We start from the raw sequence: 26733 nt of genomic DNA on the forward strand, positions 1-26733 counted from the left end.
ACATAGCCTGTGTCCATCTGCACACCCTGACAATTTCAACGATGTATCGGGTGTGTGCATTGGCGCTGTGGTTCCCCAGTTTACCTGGCTCAAACGTTTGTGTTCTCTCTTTATAATAGTAGTATAGATTTCTAAAAAAAAATTATCCGTATTAGAACGTACCGCTTGTAACTCTTCTAATAAAGTTGTTAATGAGGGCTCATTAGGATCCACAATTCAATTTCACTTGTGGTGGAGAAATTGTTGGCTTGCATTTGTTAAATATTGCATTTAAATTCTTACCTTCCATACTCAAATTCTACAGGCAAGATATAAAAATAGCATCAAAAGCACTTTTAAAAGCACAGACAATGAAAATAGTGAAAATATCACCAGAGTAAGCAACCGTACAGCAGCTATAACTAGCTGTGGGTGTGGTTAGGCCTCAGCCATGTCCTTTCCTAAAAAACCTGACACGAAGTTTTAGCAGCTCCATACAGGTCAGCTTGATGCAAGGAGACAGCTCGAAACAAAAGACCTGAAACTGGAACCAGAGCCTGAAAAAAAAACGTTTTCAAAAGCGCTGGCAACAAGCAGGAAGATGGGACACTCCAGCACAGTCCAGGTAATTCTTAAAGTGGTAAAAAGCTAACACAGGTGTTACAGGAACACTAACAAGCGGCGGCAATTTTGTAGTGCTCACTCGCGCGAGTCTGCTACATTTACCATTCTACTCTACGCATAATCACATTAAGTGAAGTGCTGGACTTTGAAGGGTTACATATACTATTCTATCTCCAGTCTTAACCACATTGGTGAAAGTGTGGTATTTTTTTTTGGGGCTGTAGGGTTACATTTACTATTCCCACGCCAAACTTAACTTTGTTGGGCAAAGGTTTGGACTTTGAAGGGGGTACAATTAACTATACCCACTCCAAACATTTTGGGGAAACTTTTGGGGCTTTTGGGCTATGAATGACTAGATTTACTATTCACACTCCAAACACAGCCACATGGAGAATAGTATTACATTTTGGCAGAGGTACATTTAAAATTCATACTCCAGTCTTAACCACATTCTATCAAACAAAAAAAAATCCATTAAAGTATTACACTAAAACAAATGTAATTTCTTACAATTTGGAACATTTAAGACAAACACATAATATAACAATACAAAAAATATATAACCTGAAAAAATACCAACATGAGTAAAAAGCAAAATTCCAAATAAAGAAAACAAAATTGAAACAATTTTTACCTATGTTAAAATATGCAATATTTAATTGAATAAAACAAAAAGAAATTAAACAAATAAAATAACTCAAACAATACAAATAATATACTTTTTTAAATACATTTTAAACAAAGATGTATTTATATAAAATCTAAATTTTGAAACATTAAAAAACAAAAAAACTATTAAAATACTTCTCACCAAATTCCCCTACTGACTCCTAAAATTTTGTTGACCAAATATGCATAATAAAAATACAATAAAATAATAAAACAAACAAAAGGCAAACAATATTTTATACAATGATATTTAAAAACTCCATAATAAATACTATATTAAAAAAGAACAAAAACATGAAAAATATGATATTCTTCTCTGCAATAAACTAGGCCACAATATAAATACCCTCACGATATAACAACAACGATATTACAGACAATATGTTTGACATAATATTAAGGTTGCACTCCATTCCCCAAAGTAAAAATCTAAATAAAACATTTTCACAGGACTATTGTTTATCTTCCCAAGTTACCTTCTCACTGAAATAGGAAGAAGGTACTCTTGTGAAAAGAAATACAGCAGGTGTGAAAGATTTCTAATAATTAAATGTATATGCCAAAAGACATGGTAGGCCTACGTAGCCTGCTGCTTTAAAGACTACCATAGCAATTTGGGGTCCACCGAAACAGTGGAAGGGCCCAATACACTGGTTTTAAGAAACAGATTATTTCTGTAGAACACCAAAAGTGGCAGTGGCTTATTGTCCAATAATAGAGTAAACAAATACCTTCCTGGATATTGGTTGAAAGTTATGAACAAACTTTTATTTTAAAAACATCACTGTTACAAATCTCTTATGACACCTCATCATAACTGCCCTCCTCTGAGGGTAGTTGATGTGTTTCATCATAATTCCCTTCATAAAGGCTACAAAACAAATACTTACATTATGCAGAAACATGTCACACTACAAAACAAAAAATTGATGAATATTCATATTGTGTGTCCATACATAACAAGGGTGTCCACGAGTCAATGCCACTTGAAGATTAATTCAGAGTGTTTATGAGCCTCCTGTATAGATAGAGATTGAGAGGATGGGTTTGGGGGGAAATAAAGTATACCATGGATGTATTGTAAATAAATAAATAAAAGAGAACAATAAATCATTCTGAAAGTCTAGCAAATATAAAAAGTAGCCAGAAAAAGCACCACATTAAAACCAAATTAAAACACATACAAATATTTTCACTAAGTGTGAACCTCCATGTAGAAGTAGCAAAGGTATGGAAAATGTACAATACACTTGATAAGAGGGAATGTCACAAAGTTTTACATCGATGTTCGAAGTTGCCCTCTTTTATTTATTTATTTTTTATTTTATATTTAATTTTATAAAACGCTCAGCTACCCGTAGGTTTCCCGGCGCTAAAACCAAAACAAAAGAGAGGGGAAGTCAAAAGGATGGCTGTAATTATAAGTTAAATAACCAAGTTTTTACCTGTCTGCGAAATTTGAGATAGCAGGGCTCAGTTCGTAACCAGGAGAGGAAGGGAATTCCATAAAGATGGGGCCAGCCAGGCAAAGGAGCGGCCACCCATTCTGGATCTTTTGATTCTAGGAACCAAGAACAGGTGTTGGCTAGAGGATCGCAAAAGGCGGGGGGGACAGTAATGCTGTACCAAAGATTTGAGATAGGGTGGGGCCAGGCCAGCATTTATTCTGTGCATAAAGCATAAGGCCTTAAATTTTGTACGGCTTTCAATACGAAGCCAGTGCAAAGTGCGAAGAGAATTGAATGTAGGGGAGGTGTTCGGGAGTTTACAGAGCAGTCACGCAGCCATATTCTGGACTGTCTGAAGCTTACGCGTCACTTCTTTGCAAGCTCCCAGGAGAAGAATGTTCCCGTAGTCCAATCTAGAGGTGATTAAGGCCTGGACCACGTTTTTTTGCGTATCCTGGAGGAGCATCCAGATGATCTTACGTAACCACTTAATGATAGTAATGCAGGTGGAGGATGTTTTAACCTGTCTGCGAAATTTGAGATAGCACGGCTCAGTTCGTAACCAGGAGAGGAAGGGAATTCCATAAAGATGGGGCCAGCCAGGCAAAGGAGCGGCCACCCATTCTGGATCTTTTGATTCTAGGAACCAAGAACAGGTGTTGGCTAGATGATCGCAAAAGGCGGGGGGGACAGTAATGCTGTACCAAAGATTTGAGATAGGGTGGGGCCAGGCCAGCATTTATTCTGTGCATAAAGCATAAGGCCTTAAATTTTGTATGGCTTTCAATACGAAGCCAGTGCAAAGTGCGAAGAGAATTGAATGTAGGGGAGGTGTTAGGGAGTTTACAGAGCAGTCGCGCAGCCATATTCTGGACTGTCTGAAGCTTACGCGTCACTTCCTTGCAAGCTCCCAGGAGAAGAATGTTCCCGTAGTCCAATCTAGAGGTGATTAAGGCTTGGACCACGGTTTTTTGCGTATCCTGGAGGAGCATCCAGATGATCTTACGTAACCACTTAATGATAGTAATGCAGGTGGAGGATGTTTTAACCACATGGTTCTTCATGGATAGCTGGTGGTCAAAAATGACGCAGAGGTTGCGTGCTGTTTTAGATGGAATGGGTGGAGTGCCCATTTGAGAGGGCCAGTGTTGGGGTCCCCATAAGGTGGTATTATGGCCAAACAGAAGAAGCTCTGTTTTCCCCCCGTTCAGCTTCAGTTTATTGTCATACATCCAAGCTGCGATGTTGCTGAGTCCTGAGCAGAGGGAAGAGGAAGAGGAATGAGAACCTGTAGAGAGGGAGTAGATGATTTGAGTATCATCGGCGTACGAGTAAATAGTGAGCCCAGCTTTCTCCGCATTAGTAGCCAAAGGTCTGACATACAAATTGAAGAGCAAGGGGCTCAAGATGGAACCTTGCGGAACTCCGTACGTCGATTTATACATTTGGGAAACTGATGAGGAAGAGAAGACTTGGAACATGCGGTTTGATAAAAAACTGATGAACCAATTGAGGGCAGAGCCGGTGATGCCAGATGATCTAAGGGCATTGATGAGGATAGGGTGGGAAACCGTGTCAAAAGCGGCACTCAAATCAAGCAAGATGAGTGCCACGGTTTCCCCCCATCCACTCGGCATCGGATGTTTTCAGAAACCCCCAATAGGGTAGATTCCGTCGAGAAACCTGACCTAAAGCCGGATTGGGAAGGATGTAGAATTCCCCTAGATTTAACATGGAAAGAGAGTTGAGAGTTGATGTGTTTTTCCATGATTTTTGAGAAAACCGGGAGAAGTGAAATGGGGCGGAAGTTCGATGGAATGCTAGGATCGGCATTGGCCTTTTTTAACAGAGGCATTATAATCGCATGTTTCCATGCAGATGGTACTGTAGCTTCTCTAAGTGAGGAGTTAAGAAGATCCATAATAAATTCCAGGGACGAATTGTCCAACATTTTTAATATTTGGGGGAGAAAAGGATCCAAAGGGGAGCCAGATTTGATTTTGCTGATGATGTCAGAGAGTGTATTGATGTTGAGAGAATCCCAAGTGTCGATCAACTGTGACGCAGGAGGATTGGTGTCCGATGGATCTTCTGAATCACAGGAGATCATAAGGTTAGATACAGTAGGGGGGGTCTGCTGTGTAAGGGTAGGGAAACTGTCCTCTAAAGTCACTTGACCAACAGGTCTGATTGTGGTTGGTGGGTGAGATAGAGAAGGGGAAGGGGTAATTTTTTCAAAATCAGAATAAATGGCGTCAATTTTAGCGATAAAGAATTCAGCCAAAGAATTGCAGTGTGCAGTATTTAGACAAGGTGGTTTAGGCTGACACAGTGCGCCCGAGAGCTTTTGAACTTCTCAGGAAAGCTTTCACAGTCACTCCAGGAATCTTAGACTCCATCCTATAACTCGACCAAGATCCAACGCTCTTGGGATCCTATAGGCTAGTAGATATTCTGAGGGCTGATTATAAAATACTGGGTAACATTCTTTCTAGCAGGTATTCCCCGGTTGTCCCAGAGTTTATACGCATAGACCAGAACAGGTTTGTCCTAGGCTGAAACATGTCATAAAACATATGACATCTCTTCCACATACAGGACCAGGTCCAAGGTCCTTTCCCACATGCTGCTGGTCTCACACTAGATCTCAAGGATGTGTTAATTGTTTTTAGTGCTCATCAAAATGGACATTGGAAAAGGCCTACTTGAGTACACTCACTAACTTTATAGGATCAGTACATCTCAGATCCAGCTAAGCCCCCCTCATTTCTGCGTCTTTCACAGAAGGCTGGGGAACTAGTCAGGAGTGCCCACCCTTTCACCTTCTCTTTTTGCTAGCAATGGAGCCACTGGCTATTCGGCTCTGAGGGGAGATCAAAACATGGGCATACTGCTAGAAGATCTAATGCATATAACCTAATTATATGCAAATAACTTGCTCCTATACCTCCAAGACATAACATCAGACCTCAACCCACAATCATTGCATTTTGTTCAACTTTGCTAAAGCTTCTGGACTGCAGGTTACTTGAACCAAGTAGGCGATGTATACACTATGTCCCAACCAACCATCATGCGCCACATACTTATGTGAGGAGCGACTTCGTTGGTGCTGAGAAGCAATTCATTACCTGGGTGTCAGTTTATATCACACCCTTCTTGACATGTATGAAGTTAACCTCCATTAGGCCCTGGCAGTCATGTGATCACAAGTACATTTGTGGCAATCCCTCACTCTTACTCCTATTGGTAAAATTGCACTGAACTAGATTCCCTCATATGCACACTTATCTGGGGTACCAAGCAGCATTGTGTCGCCCTTAAAAAGTTACAACTTTCATTGGTTTAAAGGGGACTTGGTGCCCCCTCTTTTGAAGCATATTATCTTGCTACAACTACAGTGGTTCTCATGCAGGACACTAAATGGGTGAAACTAGCACCACTCTGGGAGTTCTATCGGTTGCCTTAGCGCGCCATCTCCTCCTCCCAAAGGTGCTACACTCTGGTCCCTATAGGTGACAGTTGTGTGAGCGTGTATGCTCCGGATACAATGCCTTGCAATGGCAAACAGGCATATGCCCCTAACCGAACCTTGGTCATCCTCCTCTGCTTTCAAGTTTCTTTTCCTCTGCAGATATGAAAGCCTGAAAAACGTTTCTATTGCACACAATCAGCAACCTATTTGTTGAGGTACAACTCCTCCCCTTAGATCAGTTAGCCGCAGATCACACTCTTCCCTGGGTAAATTCCTTGTTTACAGGCAGCTTCACAATACCTGCCTCACCCTCTGGGGCACCCTGGAAACAGAGCCGACTACTCATGCAGTCCTGCCGGTCATACTCACAAGTGTGCAGGCCTTCACCTCATCACTTATAACACCATAAGCGACTTTTTAGATACCCCTCTCACTACGCTAAGGAATAGATGGGAGGAGGGCTTTAAGAGGGCCCTTAATGATAAGGAGTGGGAATAGGCACTAGAACACCCGCAACAGGTCTCATGGAACTATTGCTTCAAGAACCTCCAATTTGTATGCTGCACAGCGCATGCCTTACCCCACCCAACTGAATCGCTATTACTCGATGTGCATGCTGGCTGCCCCTGCTGTCTCACCCCAGATGCTGATCTCAATCATCTACTATGGTCATGTACAAAATTACATGGCTACTGACATACAATACACACTACCCTGCTATAGGTCATGGAGCTTTCAGATCTCCACATGTGGGAAGCACAAGCCTTAGGCATCTTCAGGTGAAGGAGGAAACGCAAGGTGTGCACCCATTTGCAGCCCTAGCACTCCTCCTCATCAAGCACACACTCACACTCCAGTGGCACTCCCCAACACCCCCATCGGTGGAAGCATAGCACGGGGCACTGTGAAAATTGGGTGCAGAGAAGGAAGAAGACTTTGTCTATAAAGAAATCCAACACCATCATAAGCACCCCATCCCCCTCCATGGCCCACCCTCCTCATGGACTTTCAGCAGAGAGTGAGCAATGATGATATGCCTCCATGATAACCCTCATTAGTTTTACTTGCTGCATCCGGACTGCCACCATTCACTCAACGTCCAATATTCACTGCTTCAGACGGTGATCCGCCCCATCCCCGCTCAGACCCCCCTTCCCCTCTTTTTTTCTTTTCTTCTTATGTACTCCCACAGCCAGCCGCTTAAAGCAGGCACCCCACCTTGAGCTATGCTTACACCTTCATCAACAAGACAACCTACTGTTGCGGGGATTCTGCACATATACAGAACTATGCACAGGAAAACAGGACCTCAGTGAATAGGTGGTGTACCAGCATACCACATCCGTACCCAAAATCCCAAACCGACTACCTATAGTGTCTCATTTGTTATCTGTCTACAGCGAAGCTAGTAATGATTAGACAACCCAGAACACGTCACTCTATCTTGGGAATCGTGGGAGCCAGACACTCTTTCGCTCACTCACTCATACCTGTCCACAATGCGAGTAATCAGAGATGCGGTTTAGTTTAAAATGTTTATTTCAACTAACGCGCTCTATGGTGCAGTACACAATCCAATACTAGCAGCAAAATGCATAAACACAATATAGTCAGCATTGTTACAATACCATAGAATAGCATGTCATAAAAAATTGTGGAAAAGGACTGAATGACCTAACCACCCTCCCCGTGACAAGAGATAGTTTATTATAAAAAGGAAGATCTGGGCTTTGTCAGCGGACCCCCATACCTCAAGGCCTAGATGCTATGTTCACATCACAGGACAAGCACAGCTCTTCTTGCCAGAAATGTGTCTCTCCAAGTGTGTAAAAACAGGTTGCAATGCAATATTAAAGTTCACTAATTCCAGGAGGGCAGATGTGTGTAGCATGTTATGTCTAGGTGCGAGGAACTGCTCAGAACAGAATAACAAGGGGCATTGTTGTTTAACCTTGAACATTGTGTGCAGAGTAAACCTCAAAGCGCAATAAACAACTTGCAAGGTAGACAGTTCTCATGTGAAAGGGGCACAAACAGAGTCTTGTGAAATATATGCATGCAGTGTCATGCACAAAAGCAGCCTCACGGCAGAGAAGCTCATGCTGACTTAGCAAATCTCGACACTGGACCTAAAAGCCTTACTACACTACCTCACGTATCCTCCTCAAAAGAGCTACACCTGCCACTAGCTCCATGGTGCCATGCCAGTTTTCCTTCACAGTTTCTTTGCCATCTCCCAGTTACCAGAATTGTGGTTAGGCATGGCCAGACCCCTCTGGCCCTCTAAACAACACTTTAGGTCACACCTATTATGCCCATGCTGTCCTTTATGGATGGTTTTGTACTTTGCTATGCATATTTCTCTATTTGTGAGGGGCCACTTGTTGTAATGCTGTGAATTGATATGTATGACCACCACTGCTGTATAGGTTACAAAACCAAATAAAAAAACATGCAAGAGAAAAATAGGAAAAGTCCCAAAGAGACATTAGGGTGTAAAAATCAGGTGGGTCTGGAAGCAAGTACATATAAATAAAATATAGACTGAAGTACTAATAGGGAAAGCAATGACAGAAAGGCAAAAAGGCTACAAAGATTTCCATAATATAGAATCGCTGATAGGTTGAGAACTGCCCGTATTTGTGAACTATAGTGTGTACGAGAAGCTGGTGCATTAAATGCCTCAACATGTCTCGACTAATCGTTATGTCTAAAAATGTGAAGTGCCGTAGCAGAAAATAATTAAGAAGGCATACTAATATTTGTAAGCAAAAACACTTACCTCCCATGGAATGGTAAAACAGATGACCGGGATGAAGGGTAAAAAATCAAATCAAAGTGCTGAATTTCCCTCTGTGGGATAAGAGCTAATGGTCTCTCTATAGAAGCTTTGGCAGTAGAAAGAAAAGTGTATAGTTATTATTGTTTCTACCGAACTTTACCCCAAATAAACAGTGTTTCCAAGAAAATGTTTAGAATTAAAGCAGTCATATTGTAGAAAACATGTCTGCGTATCAGTGCATTATGACTTTGTCCTTTCTAATAGTGAGATAGATAAAATGCAAGACAATGCCATATCAGTAATAACAATGATAATGCCATTATCAGTGTAAGGTAAAAGAAAAACCAAACATGTTCCCATTGGGAAGATCCATATTGGTGTCGCACATGGCTCCCATCTCAGTTGCCATTCATGAACATTTATACATGTGAAGAAAGTAGAAACAGGCCAAAGTACATCATTCAGTTTGAAACTAAAGCAGAAATCAGAAGTGGATGTGACTAAAAAAGGAAAAGAAAAGTAAATGTGAGTAAAGTGAAGAAGTTGGAAAGAAGAGCAGTAAAGAGACCATTCAAAAATAGAAAACAAGCTCTAGAGATTGGAGAAATGTGACCAGTACATAGTGGGATAGTGGTCAGGCATGATGTGAACGAGACAGGCTCTAGAAATAGGCTGACAGATTCTGAGCAACAGTGGACTTCATCATATGCCTGTGTCAGGCAAAACGAATCCATAGTCTGCATAGAAGGAAATCATGCAGAAGAAATCAAAAGTAAAATGGTAGAGCATGCTTAAGTGTGCATTGTTAACTGATATGCATTTGGAATCGAAAGAGCAAGGTAACCTTCTAAGAAGTTAACAGTTGGCCACAAGAGAATACATTGTAGACATTTTAAATCCAGTACATATAGAAAGTCAGTCACTATTTTAGTTACAGCAAGGTGTTTCAATACCCAGGTGTGACACTATGTGCTGAATTAAATATTCAACATGTGTTTCATCATAACGGATGCTATTAAGGCTGCAAAACAACTGATTATAGTATGCAGGACCCTTATAAGGTACCAATGTAAAAATTCATAAACATTCAGGGGTCGATTCCGATCCGGGAAGAAAAATGTCTGTACGATTCGTATCTGGAGCCCTCTCCGTACGAATAGTAAACATGCCGTACGACCCGACGAGTACGATCCAGACCGGGGTATGAGGACGCGATTCGTATGGTCCACGTCAGGTAAGGCCGATTCGTACGGAAAAGCACACAATCACATACACACCGTATGTTCCGTACACCCCATGATCGCAGGGGTACGGTGCGTACCCCTGCGATCATGGGGTGTACGCACCGTACCCCGCGATCGCAGGGTGTGTGCACCGTACACCCAGCGAACATGGGGTACGGTGCGTACAACCCATGATCGCAGGGGTATGCACTGTGCCCCTGCAATCATGGGGTGTACGCACCGTACCCGGGGGGGCCGTTCCGTACCTGTTTCGAGGCAAACTCTGCTTTTCCGGACGTTTTCGGCTCCCGTAAAAAAAGCGTTGTACGGTGCGTACCCGACACGAATCGTACTTGCTGGGTCGGAGAAACCAGCCACGAACCGTACGGATGTCGCGTACAGCGGGTTCCGAGGGAGATTCATACGGGGGTTTGATTCGTACGGACTTTGTACAATTCGTAATTAGTTCAGCTCCTGGTACGAGTCGTACGAGTCGTACGTAGGGGGGACGTTGCAGGGTATGATTCATATGGGAAAAACGCTCCGTACGGCTATTCGGAGCGGTTTTTCCCGAATCGGAATCGACCCCTCATTGTGTTGTGTCATCCTATTCATACACAGATGGAGTGCCCACCACTCAATCCTACATGAAAATGAATCCGGGGGTTTACTAGTATTGAAAAGAACTGTATGGATATTTTGAGTGCGGGAGGAAGACAATTATTCAAGAAAAGTATTCTAAAACGAGAAAAGAAAGCACTATTAAGTCTGGTGAGTTGGAATGTTACAAGAATACAGCAAGCAACCGAGATCTGTGACTGGGTGTGAGTGGTTGAAAAATGTTGCCACTCCGTCCATTATCTTGTTGTGTTTGCTCTGGGTGTATTTTGGGCACCATATACTATGGACTCATAGTAAAGTTAAATATGCAGATTGGGGTTTGCCAATTTGACATGTTTTCGCTAGCGGTGTATCAGTGTGTAGAGTTGAAAAACATGAGCACCTGTCCACAAAAAAATGGTGTGACTATGCAAAAACAGGCACTTGCACCAATTACAAAGCTTTAACAATGCTTTTTCCTGACCATAGTCCCAGTGTTTAGGATTGGTTTCGCTCAATGTCGTAAAATGTATGACTCATAAAACGCTCCAGAAGTCAATGAAAACCTCTCATGTTTGAGGTATTTGTTTCGCTTTCTCTGGAATCGCTTAATCGCTTTCACATTAAGCCCTTAGAAACAGTTTTTTAATTTTGATGAGCTATAGAACCATTTTCATTTGCTCAAATTAAATGTAGTTAATGCTCATGGCCGTGTTTTCATGAAGAATGTATTTAATGAAATACACTGACCTTAGGGTCAAAGTTCACAACCAGAAGATTATTGTCCGGCACACGTTTAATGAGTGGACGATTCAAATTAAATTGGCAGACTTCATCCACTTGGGATTTCCATTGTTCGTAGATCTCCTCTTCAAACTGGTCAAGTAAGGTTAACATTTCCATGTACTTTTGATACACCAAGCTAGCTGCTGGGCCTTCCATGCTCCTAGTAATGGAAAACAAATATATTATTATCTGATTTCTAACTTTGGTAGCAATAAAGTAACTACAGGTCGCATTGATTTTTGAAGGGGTGTATCATCATAACACAATTATATATTCTCTATTCCATTTTCCATTTACAAAACTCCTGAGAATCTTTACACCAGTTAAACCTACATTGCAAAGTTAGAGATGGCTAGTACATAATTTTCAATCACTGCACTCTTACAAAGAAACTGTAAAATAGTCATTTGTTACTGAATTCAATACTTGCCTGAGAGTACACAGCTATAAATAAGTAACTTTCGATTTTGATGCTTTAGGCAATAAACAACAGATATAGATTAGTCTGATGTTTTAAACTGCTCATGTCCATTTTCATCAGAAGCAAATGTTGCATTTAAAAAGCACCATTTATTTCAGAGTCGAATATGTAGAAGGTAAATTGTCATGATATATTGCAACTTTAAGAGATGTGACAGCAAAATGTTCTCGGAATGGCCCTGAATAAAAGTTTACTTGGTAGGAACGTTTAATATTAGGCACGTTCGAAAAACACCATTTACAACAAATCCTAGGTAAGGTATTACTATAGATAATAAATTAATTTGAGCATACAGCAAATTGCACGTTGCATCAAACAAACTCATTCTACCAAGGAGTAAAATAGGCAAGGGAAATCCAAGGCCAATGTTTGGAGATGGGGAAACACCATGGGGGCCCAGTGGCGTAACACAACTCGAGGTGGCCCTCTGCGAAGGAGATGGAGGGGGTTGTGGGGGCCTTTGTTATGCCACTGTTGTGGTTTCCAGTACATTGGGTGTGGTGGCAGTGGCACAATGTAAAATGATGGGGCCCTCCTGCAGGATATTGGGAGGGACCCCTTGAACTCCCAGGTCTCACAGATATCCATGGGAGGGTCTCCCTGCACCACATGAGCTTGTGCTATACCCCTGGATAGTGGACAATTAGATAGTAAAGTGTTTACAGATAAGGGTATGATGGACACAAAGCTTTCAATCTGGCACATGAGGCAAACATACAAAATGTGCCAATCGTGAAAGACCTCATTTTGCACATGTATACAATGGTCAGGAATCTAAAGGTTTTAAAATAGTAATATATACGTGGCAAAGTGTTCAAGTTGTATTCTGGACATACGAAATTATAGCACTGGCTGGTAAGAAAATAATCAAGGTGATGATGAGTTTATTCATAGCAGGCATATGATATGTTTGACAGTCAGCCATCTGGACTCATGGAAATAAAATAACTCACTACTGGGTTTAAGGGAAGAAAATGTTTGTAAGCATGTGGGTGTGTTGCATAATGCACAATTTGGAGACATCAAACAGAAATCAAAATTAGGTTAAAGCTTAAAGTTGCTAATCCAGTATAATGGTTCATCTTTGTCTAGAAGTGCGAGACATCATCACTAAATGAGTTAATGCTACTGAAATAATTGACCCATACGATAGTTTTGAAAAGGGGCCAGTGACTGGGGTACAGGCTGTCAACCATATATTTGGGGAAGGGGCAATGGAGAAAGAGGTCAATCGCTTGGTTAAGAATTCTTTGCAAAAGTTACATTGTTAAAATATTAGCCTAAATGGGATTTCCTCGGAAGTTGGAAGGAATAGTTTGCACCTGCATGGATTTGCTGAACCTTAACATTTGTCTTTTCGTTGATTTATCGCTTCCCTAACGTTTCAAAGGCGCCAGACACCTTAGAAGATAGAAAGATGTTAAGGGACTCGTTTACAGTAGGGTGACCTTGCACATTTTCAGGTGATTACCACTGTTATATGCTTTTTAGGACGAGCCTATAGCGGCAGCATGCTTGCGCTGCTCGCTTTGTGAGGCATGCAGTTTTCAGTATGGCGTGGGTGCTCTGTGGAAGCTCCACCCACTCTCCGCCCATCTTTTTCATTGGCTTAGGTGCTAAATGCTGCCTTCTGATTGGTTTTAGGCTTGCTAGTCTCTCCTCATGACGGCCATGTCGTCATTTGTTTCCTTCCATGGGTACTGGCCACTTTACTCCGAACACTATTTTCAACAAAATGCCTACAGCTCCAAACTCCCAGGGACGAGTTTCTAATCTATGCAAATGGTCTTATAAGAGTAGTATACCACTTAAAAATACGAAGCAAAGTGTAGTAGAGAAAGCTTCATGCAGCAAAGAACATCTCCCCACTACCAGTTTGCTTCTGTTATAATAGCATCTATTACCATTCACCCGGAAATGAAGGAAGTGAGCTAGTGACGAGCCAATTTTAAACTAGGTAACTGGAGTGGACGTGGCAGAAAAGTAGAGCTTTCGCAAGCATTCAACTACACAAGCATAAGTTACAATTGCAAATGTACAAACAAAACTTACCTAAGACATAACCTAAAATAAACGAAGCACTTGACAACATATGCCTTCTCCACTTATTTCAAAATACGAAACGTTTACTGTAATTACTTTTTACTACATATAGAAAACAACACATTGTAGAGATTTTCATCAACCAGACTCACTAATTCTTTTGTAAGAATGATTTTCTATTAGATAGTATGCAACAAAAAGGTGTTGCAGCTTGGGGTGCCTTTTTAGCTATTCCTGAAGCTATTCGTCATGTTATGTATTCAATGCTTTACTCCGCTCATTTCTGTTTCCATGCTAACATCAGTATGAGGCCGGGGTTTGCCTACCATGGCCACTCCCCTGGTTTTAGACCGGAACACGCAGGTCTTGCGGACGTTTGTTTCAGTGCACGTTGTGTGCATGTTGCTATTCTGATTCGCGTTGCAGTTGAAACTTCTTTTTTTTTTTGTTTGCGTTAGATTATTTCCTGGGAGACAATGATGTTGGCTTTGGAGAATTACATCAAACAAATCCTTGCTTATTTTGCCGGTGCTGTTTTATGATATCTGTGTACGGAATTAATCTCATTGAAGTAGTAACCAAATACCTATTTTATCTTTTTATGGGGTTTCACTTTTTGGGGTGGGGGTTGTTCGACTTAAGTGCTGGGTTTTACCATAAATACAATCTGGTGTTGCTCGACTATTGAGATCACAAAATTAATTAACATCCACTTTGATTTGTGTTCCCAAATTTGTATGGCACCTAATACTATTAGAGTGTTCTGTATCTTAGCTGTATGATCTGTTTACTTCCTGTGGGAAGAGGCAATGAGTTTCCTTTTTTTCCAAATAATTTATTCTCGCATAATTTGTGTTTTAGCTATATGGTCCGGGATGCCCGCCACCCCTTCCACCACCAATCCCAATGGTAGGAGACAGACACAGTTCGACTTTTTGGAAGGCAGGGGAGGGCCTCACGACCCCCCCCGGCCGTATTTATTAAAATATGAAACAAAATGTAAAACTTTAAATTAAAATTAATTTCATTTATCATGTACAAAATTCAACTTTCATTACACTTGATGAAGACAGGTATCCAGGCTAACCTTAACAAATCTCTAATACAAAGATTTTCCTAACCGAGTCTAACATCATGACAACATGCATTGCATACGAATTTTGTATCGTTAAGGGCCAACGGCAAGGTCTTAACCGGTGTCAGAACCCTCTCACCAAATTCTCGCCCTCTCGTGAGAGTGGCGCATGCTACAAGTTATGCATGCGTTTTCGTCAGGAAAGGATTAAATCATTAAGCTATCCAATCGCATCAGAACATTACCTAAGGAGAAAACTGTGATTGAATTTTTTAAGCAAACAAGTCCCCTAATAAGCTTATATCAATCGCTCTCCCAAATATACTATTGCCCACATGCATCAAGCGTTTTTGCATTCGCAAACGGTGGGAAACGCAAAATTAGGCCGTTTGCGAATGCAAAAACCTTTTTTGGGATGCATCATTTTTTAAAATTTTTTTGCAATTTCAGAAGTCGCAATTTTTTGCGATTTCTTAAATTGCTATAGCATTTAAGAAATCGCAAAATTTGCGATTTCTTAAATGCTATGCATGATTTTTTTTAAATTGCGAATTCGCAATTAGGACGGGGAAAATTACCATGAAGTAAACCTTCATGGTAATTCGCAAAAAGTTTTAAAAATACACAAAAGTTCATTTTTGAAACTTATATTTTACACACACACATGCCCTTGGGACATGTGTGTGAGTTAAACGTACTTACTTGACATTTCAGGGGTGCAGGGGGGGGTCCTTTGGAGCCCCCCTGCACCCTTGAAAATTGCATTCTCATTTTGCGATTCCTTAATTGCGAATTCGCAAAATGAGAATGCCTTCCCATTGATTCCTATGGGCCTCTAGGCCCATAGGAATCAATGTAATGCGATTCCTTAATTGCGATTCGCAATTAAGGAATCGCAAATAAAGAAAATTAAGGAATCGCAAAAACTTTTGCGATTTCTTGATGCATAGGATTTTGCAATTCCTAAATTGCGATTCCTTAATTTTCGCAATTTAGGAATCGCAAATTCCTACAATGATGCATATGGGTGTATATGCCATAAGGAGGCAGGTATTCTTTCTGAGCGGTACAAAAATGTATCCTGCTCTTACATAGCATGGGCCACTGTGGAAATGGTTTTCTTTTCTCCGAATGAAACGGGTTAATTAAGCCTTCGCTTCCCAGGTACTTACAGGAGGTGGAGGAGCAAACCTACACTTGAGCAGTGATCTTGTATTTTCAGCGATATGACCACTAAAGGCCCTAGTTTTATATTAAAAACCGAGTTTTGGACTATACCGTTTCTCGCTGAAAGGCAATATTTATCTCCCATACCTGGCGTGTGATGGAGCGAGATAGAAAACAAAATTTTGTTTAAACTCGCAAAGTCACATTTCCATAACATGAATAAAATTATTAATGATTTGTGATATGTTGTGCTAATACAACCTAGATTAAACTTTACACGTGGGGGGACTAACATGTGTGCTCATAAACGTGCATAAATGTTGCATCTTTTTGTTCGTGCAAAATAATAAAATAATTTATTGTTTTCGTTTTTGTCATTACTAACTGCTGCATATTTAAAATAAGCATGTGCTTGTTTTGCTTATTCTTGTCTGTATGATGTCATTTCTACTATTCTAGGTGCATATGGGTCTCATAGAAAAACGGAGACTGGTAAATATAAACGCTGCTTTATTTGTTTGCAATGGCTAGGTAACATTTTGATTAATCGGGTGGGTTAATTAATTAGTAAACCATGGGGTGGATACAGAATATACTTTATTTCTTACATTAATACTTTTCTTGTGTTTGTTTTATACTAGAAATCATAAGTTGCCTGCTTTTGAGGCCTAGCTATTTGAGCCGCAAAATAAAAGCTGATCCATATTCTGCAGAAAGTCACGAGACGCCCATTCTGAATTAAAACGTTTATTGAAGCTGCATTCACAAAGCAAAAACTGATGAGCTGACATCATTCTGTCGGACATGGCCAAGGTCGAAAGTGAACTTTTTGTCAGTCCTTAACTTGGCATCCGCGGAAGTTGCTCTGAAAAGCTATGGAAGCTGCGAGGATGATCTGTTACAAAGTTGCAATAGCAGGAAGCCTCTGGCTTCACGTGGAAGAGACAATGGTCTTTGTAAGACATGATTTTGTGGAACTTTTTAAGAATCGGGTGACATGTCACTTGTCACTTTCAGCCAATGGGACGTCGAGTATTTCTGAAAACTTTCCTTTGCTAGTTTAGTTAGCGTAGAAAGGTATAAAAAGTCATGCCCTTAGGGTTGGGCTGGCTGCTGCTTTCTGACTTTCCGATGAGGGTGATGTGCTGCTGGACTTTGCGTGGAGCACGTAAGAATCCTCAAAGAACTTTACTTTAATTTCTGTCTATTTAGCTCAGTTAGGGAAATAGGTTTTAGAAATGCTAAACTTTATATAATTTCTTTAAATTTGATTAAATTGCTTAAATTGTATTTTTCCATATTTCTTACTATCATGCTTGCTTTATTGCAAATAAAATTTCATTTATAAAACTTACAACTTATATACCATAATCTAGAAAATAAAATCTTACTTTTGACAAACAAGCTGGTCTTGGTTATTTAGAAGTATAGGTTACCATTAGCTAGATCACGTCGCCTATGGTGGTCGTTTAAATGGTTGGGTTTTATTCTAATGACAATATTCTTTCTGCAAATGTATAAATATGTTTATAGTTTGTAAATAATGTGTATATAGATTTATTTGACCACCTGATTCAGTAGGCCAAAAATATATCAGGTTCATAAATGGGTCCATGTATAGTTTAGAATTTTGTTTATAGGTTATGAAATTGGGTAGCGTAGTTTATGATATATTTTCTATAGCCCGCTGGATCAATTATCTGGTAGCAGAAATTGATGGTTGCTAAGGGGTAACCAAGGTAACATGTTGGTTGCTAAGGATTACGTCATGGTATACAAATAGGATTAATGTTTTAACACTTGTTAAGTTCGTTTTTCGTGCCTATCTGTAAGCTATACCGGTATAGATTGTGTGGCGAGAAATTAGTCACGCAAGCCATCTGTTCGTTTGTAGTGATATCGCCGAGTATCACAAGAGGTATCGCCGTGTACCATAGTGTTGTCGCCGAGCAGCACAGTTTTAGGGCTAGGTCTGAATCTTGTATAGTGAGGAATTTCTAAGAAATCAAAGCAGCATGAGAATAGGGACAAAGCGCCTTCCATAAAACTCACTGTGATGAGAGTATTAGTTATATCCGAGCTTGAGTGAAGGGTAAAATTTAACGTCGGTGCATGATTATCTATAAACAGGTTAGAGTCCTGTACGGGTACATGTTTCATATCTATAAACAGGTGAAAGCCCTGTACGGATAACGTCGTTATTTTGCTGACGGTGCATGATTTCTATAAACAGGTGAGAGTCCTGTACGGATTTCGTGTGTGTTTGAAATTAGGGAATTTTCCGTGTAAAAGTGCGAGTTTGAGTTGTATTTTATGTTCAAGTGGAACTCTTAGAACTTTCACTTCGCGGTGGGTTCAGAGCAAAGCGAGTTCATAATTATACGTGTTAGAAGGGTGGGGTAAGGTTACTCTACTGACAATTGAATATTATCCTTAGTGTGAATAGCGCCGTCTATTCCGAAGTGTGGATACTTGAATGTATGTAAACTATCCTAATTAGTGAAACGAACAGATGTTGTCTTTATAAGTCATTGTTAAGAATTAATTTACACTGAAAAGTGTTCTTAAAATGGCGCTGTGAAAAGATTTTGTGAAGGAGGGGTAAGCGCCAGGAGTGAGAAGCGAGAAACCGCAGCTGCTGTGTACGTCACAGAGCCGCGCAGGGATTGGGTGACCTACGTCACAAGCGGTATTCTGATTGGCTCCTGAGTCTCTGACGGCCTGTGAGCTGATTGATCCTTAGGAAAATCTCCAAAATTATTGGTCGAGCTGAAAAGTGACGCAGCTCAACTGCCATTGGCCTGTTGGTGTGTTTCGCGCACGGATTGGTTGTTTTGCGGAACATCCCGAAAAATATTTTACGAACGAATTTGTGAATTAAATTTAACTTTTAAAAATGAGTTATCATTTTAAACATGTTGAGAAAAAGACAACATTATTTCAGAAATTTAAGAATTTATTTTCACCTGACAAGAAAATCGAAACGCGAGGTGGTAAACTACTTCATAAGTATAAAACACCTGCAGCATACATGGAAGGTGAATACGGATATCATACTGTCTTATGGTTCGACAGTTGGAAACGTTATACTAAAAACGATGGTGTTTTGACTTGGCCTGATGATGGTTCATTTAATGTAAGAGTTTTAAGAAACTTACGAGAGAAAATGAATGCTCTTGTTCCAAAACCGAGACCAACTCAATTTGAAGCTTTAGTTGAGTGGGAAGATGAGATGTATCAGTTACAAAGAGAAGCTAGTGGAATTAAAAGACCTTCTAAAAATCCATCATGGAAAAGAGAAACTCATGAAGATAGATTACGAATGTGGAGACAGGGAAACATGAGTGAAGGATTGTATTTAATTCATGAAATGGTAATGGGTTCTCCTACAGGAAAATCTATGGAAAGTGAATCTGAGGATGCAATTATGGAAGAAATATATACAACTGCTAGAAATAAACAGCCGAATCAGCCTTTGAGACCTCCTAGATCATGGTCTACTCCGGTGGTTTCTACTGAAACTTCACCGAGTGCACCTCCAATTAATGAAGCTCCTAAACTTTATCCAAATAATTGTGAAATCACTGAAACTCCTAGAAGACCAGAATTTGAGAATGCTCGAAATGAGGGTAGACATTTTTCAATGACTCCAAGAGCAAGGGAACCTCCAAAAGATTATACAAGAGAGACAAGAAATGTTGAGGATGATGATTATAATGAATACTTAAGGTCTAAAGAAGAATTAATCAAAAGAATGACAAAAGGCATGGAAACTGTTACAGTTCCAGTAACAATAGGTCCTGTTCAGCCTGTATTTGAACAAAGAAATACAAACAAAACTGGATTAACTATTCCTTTAAATACAGAAATTCAAAAGCCTGCTGAAAAATTTTATTCAGACTTGACAGAATTAAACACTTCTAGATCGAGAATGCCTGATTTAACTTTCAATGAGGATTTATCTCCAAAAACACCAATGGGTGCTATGTCAGATGTAGGAAGTCCTGAAGTCAGGGTAACCACACCAAAGCTTGATGTGGCCAAATTAAAAGCAAATATAGAAGAATTAATAATTGGAACAATTGGCCCAGATAGTTTAAATTACTATCGAGATGATGAACTATTATTCATTTGCAAAAGTATTCAATGGAAAACGAAAAATAAATATGATCAATTAGAGGATCTAGCTGCCGAACTTGAAATCGATGTGAGTAAACAAAAGAATTTTGCAAAACATTACAGATTAGATTTCTCAGAAAGCGACATTGAGAGTTTGAACTCAATGGGAAGAATAGTTCACATTAAAGATTTAATTGTCTATATCAAAAAGCTAGGAGAACTGAACAAATGGAGAGTTAAATGGACCAAAAGAAAGGAAGATGAAAGATTAGAAAGAATGTCAAAACAATTTCCAATGAGAGAAGTTGCAGGTGGAGGATATGTTCATGTCCCATGGTCGAGACAGGACATTCTGTTATTCACAAATGACTTTCCAAAATTAAGAGAGAAACCTGTTGAGTGGTACAGGCAAGTCGATAGATTTATCAAAGTGTCAAAAGTTCTGTGGATTGATTTGGATGGATTTTTTGACATTGTTGTTCCATCTGATCTTTGGACAGAATGTAGAATATCTATTAGTTGGCCAAAAACAGAACCTGAGCGAATTAAAGAAACAGGTGCCCCAAATCCACTTGTAATGGATTTTTATGAGAAAGTAATTGTTTGGATGAAAAACAAAATTCCACCCAAAGAAGTTGATTGGGTTAAAATAGAAAGAACAGAGCAGGAAACAAAAGAATCAGTTCATTCTTTTTATGAAAGGCTACTGTTAATCTTTAAACAATACAGTGGTTATGAAAAATTAGATGAGAAAGACATGAGTCATTTTATCTATAGATTTGTTTATGGACTAAAACCTGAAATTGGAGAAATGATCAGAACTAGTATTGTCGGATGGCAAGCACTATCTATAGATGATATTCTGAGAAAAGCAAAATATTGTAGCGATGAATTAGAAGTAAAACAAAAGAAGCTAAAGGAGAAAGCCATGTGGGCACAGGTAAAGGTAGCTGAGCAACAGATTGCCAGCATGGGAAATAAGAACACTAATTTTGTTCAAACTGGAAATACGAACCAGATACAAGGAAAGTTTAAAGGTAATAATTTCCAAAAGAAATTTAGCCCAAAGATAGAAGAGCTGAAACAAAGATTACCTTGTTTTAATTGTGGCGAAATTGGACATTGGAGGGACGAGTGTCCTCATCCTCCTAGAAACTTAAAGAATCCCTTATTGAATCCACAGATGCAGAATGGTGTTAACGTGCAGCAACAGCTACAGATGCAACAGGGGTTAAATGAATTTAATATTCAGCGACAATTACAACAACAGCAACAACAACAGGTGAATAATCGTCAAGACCAGTTGCCACAACCACCTTTTCCGAATTGTGGGGGAGTTCAAAAATATAATCCAAAAGTGGGATTTCAGGGATGTGAACAGGTAATAAAACCACAAAAACAGCAAAAGCAGCAAAGGGTTCAAATGCAAAATGCTTCACAACAATTTTTATTAACAGAAAGCCAAGACAGTGATTCTGATGATTATTGCTGACGGTGCCCGAGAGAGGAGGAAGAGTGTGTTGTTGGAGCCACTCTTGAGGTTGACCAGTCTGGTCCTTATGTAAACGGGAAAGTTAATGATGTAGACATCACTTTTCTAGTGGACACTGGTGCTACCCGTTCTACTGTTAGATCAGTGGAAATTGAAAACCTACCTCTCTCTGGGGATACCATCCAAGTTGTCGGAGTAAGTAATCAGCAAATTAAAACAGATTTAACTGATCCAGTACCAGTTGAAATTGGAAATTACAGAGACAAACACAGATTTGTGGTTTGTAATAGTAGTCCAGTAAATCTATTAGGTAGGGACATCCTATGTAAAATGAATTGCAGAATATATTGTTCTCCTGAAGGAGTTGAATTACAAACAATGGAGGAAGATGGTTTGTACAGAATGACAATGATGATGATGGAAGCAGAAGAAACAAAATTGTTTCCTGCATTTGAAGAAAAAGATTTACCTGAAGAGCTAAAAGAAACAGTGAAATCTGAAATATGGGATTTTACTGGGAATGAGATGGGTCTGATGAAAAACGTAGATCCTGTTAAAATTGCATTGAAGCAGGGAATAGAATTTCCAAACACTCCACAGTATAAAATGAAAACAGAGACAATTGAAGGTATTACACCTGTAATTGAAAAATTAATCAAGCAAGGTGTATTGAAAGAAATGAAGAGTAGCTCTTGTAATTCACCAATTATGGGAGTTAAAAAGGCTAACGGAACATTTAGGATCGTACAAGATTTGAGAAAGGTTAATCAAATTGTTATTCCATGTTGTCCTGTGGTTCCAAATCCAGCAGTAATTCTATTTCAGATTCCATATGATGCTGAATGGTACACAGTCATTGACCTTTGCAATGCATTCTTTACTGTTCCTCTACACCCAGACAGTTATGAAATCTTTGCTTTCAGATTCCAAGGTAAGACCCTTGGATGGACAAGAATCCCTCAGGGCTATACAGAAAGTCCTTCAATCTTTAACGAACTGTTAAAAAGATCATTAGAAGATTTAGACTTACCAGGTAGGTCTACGTTGGTGCAGTATATTGATGATTTGTTAATTGCTGCAAAGACAAGAGAAAATTGTGTAACAGACACAATAATTCTGTTAAATCGCCTTGCAGAAGAAGGACATAAAGTGTCCCCAGCAAAACTACAGTTTTGCAAACAGGAAGTAAAATATCTTGGTCACAGAATTGCAAAAGGAAAAAGACAAGTAACAATAGAGAGAATAAAAATGATTCAAGCAATGTTACCACCAAGAACACAAAGACAGGTCAGAATGTTCCTGGGAATGGTAGGTTACTGTCGACAATGGATAAGTGGATTTTCGGTAATTGCGAAACCACTACAAAGACTGACCAAATCAGATGTAAAAGATCCAATTATTCTCAATGATGTTGAGATGGAATCTTTTGAGAACTTGAAAAAGAGCTTATGCCAAGCTCCTGCTTTGGGTATGCCAAATTATGAGAAAGATTTTGAACTGTATTGCAGTGAGAGAGAAGGATGTGCATTATCTGTGTTAATTCAGAGACATGGGAACCTAAAGAAACCTATTGCATATTTCTCTGCAGTTCTTGATCCAATTGCAAAAGCATTACCAGGTTGTTTAAAAGCAGTTGCAGCCACAAGTATCAGCCTTGAACAAAGTGAAGGAATCATTATGGGATTTCCTGTAAAAGTTTTTGTGCCTCATTCAGTTGAAATATTACTGACAAGAGGTAAGACTCAACATTTAACAAGTAGCAGATTGACAAAGTATGAGAAAATCATACTGGGAGCAGATAATGTTTCGATTTCAAGATGTCTGAATCTGAATCCTTCTACATTACTGCCTGATTCTGAAATTGTTGATGACATCGAGACAGAACATGAATGTTTAGATGTCATGGAATTCTGCACAAAACCAAGAAAAGACATCAAAGATAGACCTTTGCCTGAATCGGATTTTGTCTACTTTGTAGATGGCTCATGCTTAAGATCCGAAGGAGGTGTCTTGAAAGCTTCATACTCAGTTTGTACAGTCGAAGATGTTGAAGAGGCATCATGTCTTGAAGGAGTTCGTTCAGCACAAGTGGCTGAATTGATTGCTTTAATTCGTGCATGTGAAATATCAAAAGATATAAGAGTTACCATCATTACTGATAGTCAGTATGGGTACGGAGTTGTGCATGATTATGGACAACTCTGGTCACAGAGAGGATACATGACATCAACAGGGTCACCAATTAAAAATGCAGTTTTCATTAGAAGATTAATTGAAGCAATACAATTGCCAAAAGAAATTGCCATAGTCAAGTGTGCAGCACACACTAGAGGAACTGATTATATTTCCAAAGGAAATGCCTTCGCAGATGAAACAGCAAAGTACTGCGCAAGGAAAAATTATTCTTACAATCGGAATAGAAGTACAGAAACTGATTCAAATTCATTAATGCTAACAACTATTGTAGAAACATGGAATGAGATTAGAGATTTACAAAACGAAGCAGATGATGAAGAAAAAGACCAGTGGTTAAGATCAGATTGTAGACAACGTGATGAAGATGGAGTGTGGGTTTACAAAGATGGGAGAGTAGTTTTACCAAATTGCATGATTTCTGACATGGCCAGATTATATCATGGTCCTGCACATTTAGGAAGAGATTCTATGGTCAGACTGTTTAAAGAAACATGGTTCAATACCAAGTTTAGAACCATTGCAGAATCTTTTTGTCAAAGGTGTTTGTCATGCCAACAAATGAATCCAAACAGAAAATCAGTGGTAGGGACAGGAATAATTGGTCGAGAGGGTGGTCCCTTCACCAGGTTACAAATAGATTTCATTGAAATGCCCTTACACAACTGTTTGAAATATGTACTTGTAATTGTATGCTTGTTCTCAAGGTGGGTAGAGGCTTTTCCTACAAGACATTGTGATTCAATTACAGTAGCAAAACTAATGCTCAGAGAAATCATCCCAAGGTACGGTTTTCCAGTCACTATTGAGAGTGATGGAGGAAGTCATTTTGATAACAAACTGTTGAAATTAATTTGCGAAGCTATGAGTATTGAGCAGAAAATACACTGTGCATACAGACCAGAGGCATCAGGTGTAGTTGAACAAATAAATGGAACTATCAAAAACAGAATTGGAAAAATGTGTCTAGAGACAGGAGTGAAGTGGACTGATGCTCTTCCACTTGTTTTGATGTCAATAAGAAGTACACCAGATAAAAAGACAGGTTTGAGTCCTCATGAAATTTTGATGGGAAGAGTTATGAGGCAAGCTTTTGTACCTGTAGGTAAACTGTTGAGCATAAATGACAGTGCAATTTTGGATTACTGTAAAGGGTTATCTGATATGGTAACTTCTGTATCTAATCAGGTGGGAACTGAAGCACAATCAAATGACAAAGTTTTGACACATGATCTGAGACCTGGAGACTGGGTCAGAACGAAAGTACATCGGAGGAGGAATTGTCTATCTCCTAGATGGCAGAAACCTAGGCAGGTAATCTTGATCACTACTAATGCTGTAAAGTGCAGAGGATTGAAGCGTTGGATTCATCCAAGTCATACTATTCCAATACCAACTCCTGAGAATTCTGATGTTGAAAGTGATACCACAGATGACTCTGATTCTGAAGCAGAAGACAGAACAGAAGGTGAAGTAATTCCAGATTCTGAAGATCGACAAGAAAGTCGACATCTGGAAACTGTGCCGGTGAATGGAAATCTGGCAAGAAAAGACTTAGAAATAATTGAAATAGATTCTGAAGGTGAAGAGAATCTGTTAAAAGGAAAGATAACTGAGGATTCGGTTGTCTATATTGAAGACAAAGAAGCTGAACCAAAAGAAGTTTCAAACCAGGAGAGTATCGAAAGGCAGAGAACAAGCTCTGAAGTAAGGAACAAAAATCCGAAATCTGGGAAGCTAAAGGTAATTGAGGAAGAGGAGGAGAACGAATTACCGAGTACCAGTGATGGAAGACAAAGTGAAGTTCCTGAAGGAGTGAAATTGCCATATAGAGAAGTTCCTGAGTCAATTGAAATTTCAGACTACGAAACTGAGGAAAGTGACGTGGAAGGTGGAAGTGAAAACAGAAAGAAAAGGACTTGGAAATCAGAATCGAATAATTCTGAACCAAAGAAAAAGTACGTGAGAAAAGCAGACTACTGGCCTGGTGGAAGATTGAGAGTCAGATTGATTAAAAAGCCAATAGAACAAGTTGAAGAAATAAGTAGTCAAAAGAGTCCTGGAACAGAAGTTGGAGTTGGGAGGAAAATAGAAGTGATATCAAGAAAAGGGAAGAGAATAATTAGACCAAACCAGAAATACAAGTCTCCTGAGTGGACTTACTTAGTAATTCCACCTGTTATAGACATATATGATAGTAGTGAAGAAGAAAACGAAATCCAAGAAATTAGTGACAATGATTGAAGTACAAATTTATTAAATTGGCATAAGGCTGAAGAAATCCTGTTAGTTGACACAAGGTCGAAGAAAAACTGTCTAGTAGAAGAAAAACTTATGTATGACATAAGGTCGAAGAAATCTTGTTTAGGGTTATAAAAGAAAAATATATTTTAAAAGGGGGGTGTATATAAATTTTAAAATTTATTTTTATTTTTAATTTTATTTTTGAGGCTAAAACTAACCTAAAAATGCCTTACATTAAGGAGAGCACTTCAAAATGCTCTGTTTTTAAAAGATGCTGTAAGATGACTCTGGTGTGTCTGCTCATTTTAGTTCTGCTCTGGTTGATACTAG

The 26733-nt window shown here is 39.4% G+C and overlaps 1 protein-coding gene across 1 annotated transcript in view; it reads right to left on the reverse strand.

Moving 5' to 3' along the window:
• The window catches only part of DNAH11 (dynein axonemal heavy chain 11), a 3642058-nt gene that overhangs the window by 2677311 nt on the left and 938014 nt on the right, over positions 1-26733 (reverse strand). Inside the window, exon 13 of the mRNA XM_078663510.1 lies at positions 11554-11749. Coding sequence (XP_078519636.1) covers positions 11554-11749 — 196 coding nt within the window. The remainder of the gene's footprint in view (positions 1-11553; positions 11750-26733) is intronic.

Source organism: Lissotriton helveticus, chromosome 10 (genome assembly GCF_964261635.1).
Source record: "Lissotriton helveticus chromosome 10, aLisHel1.1, whole genome shotgun sequence".
NCBI lineage: Eukaryota > Metazoa > Chordata > Amphibia > Caudata > Salamandridae > Lissotriton > Lissotriton helveticus.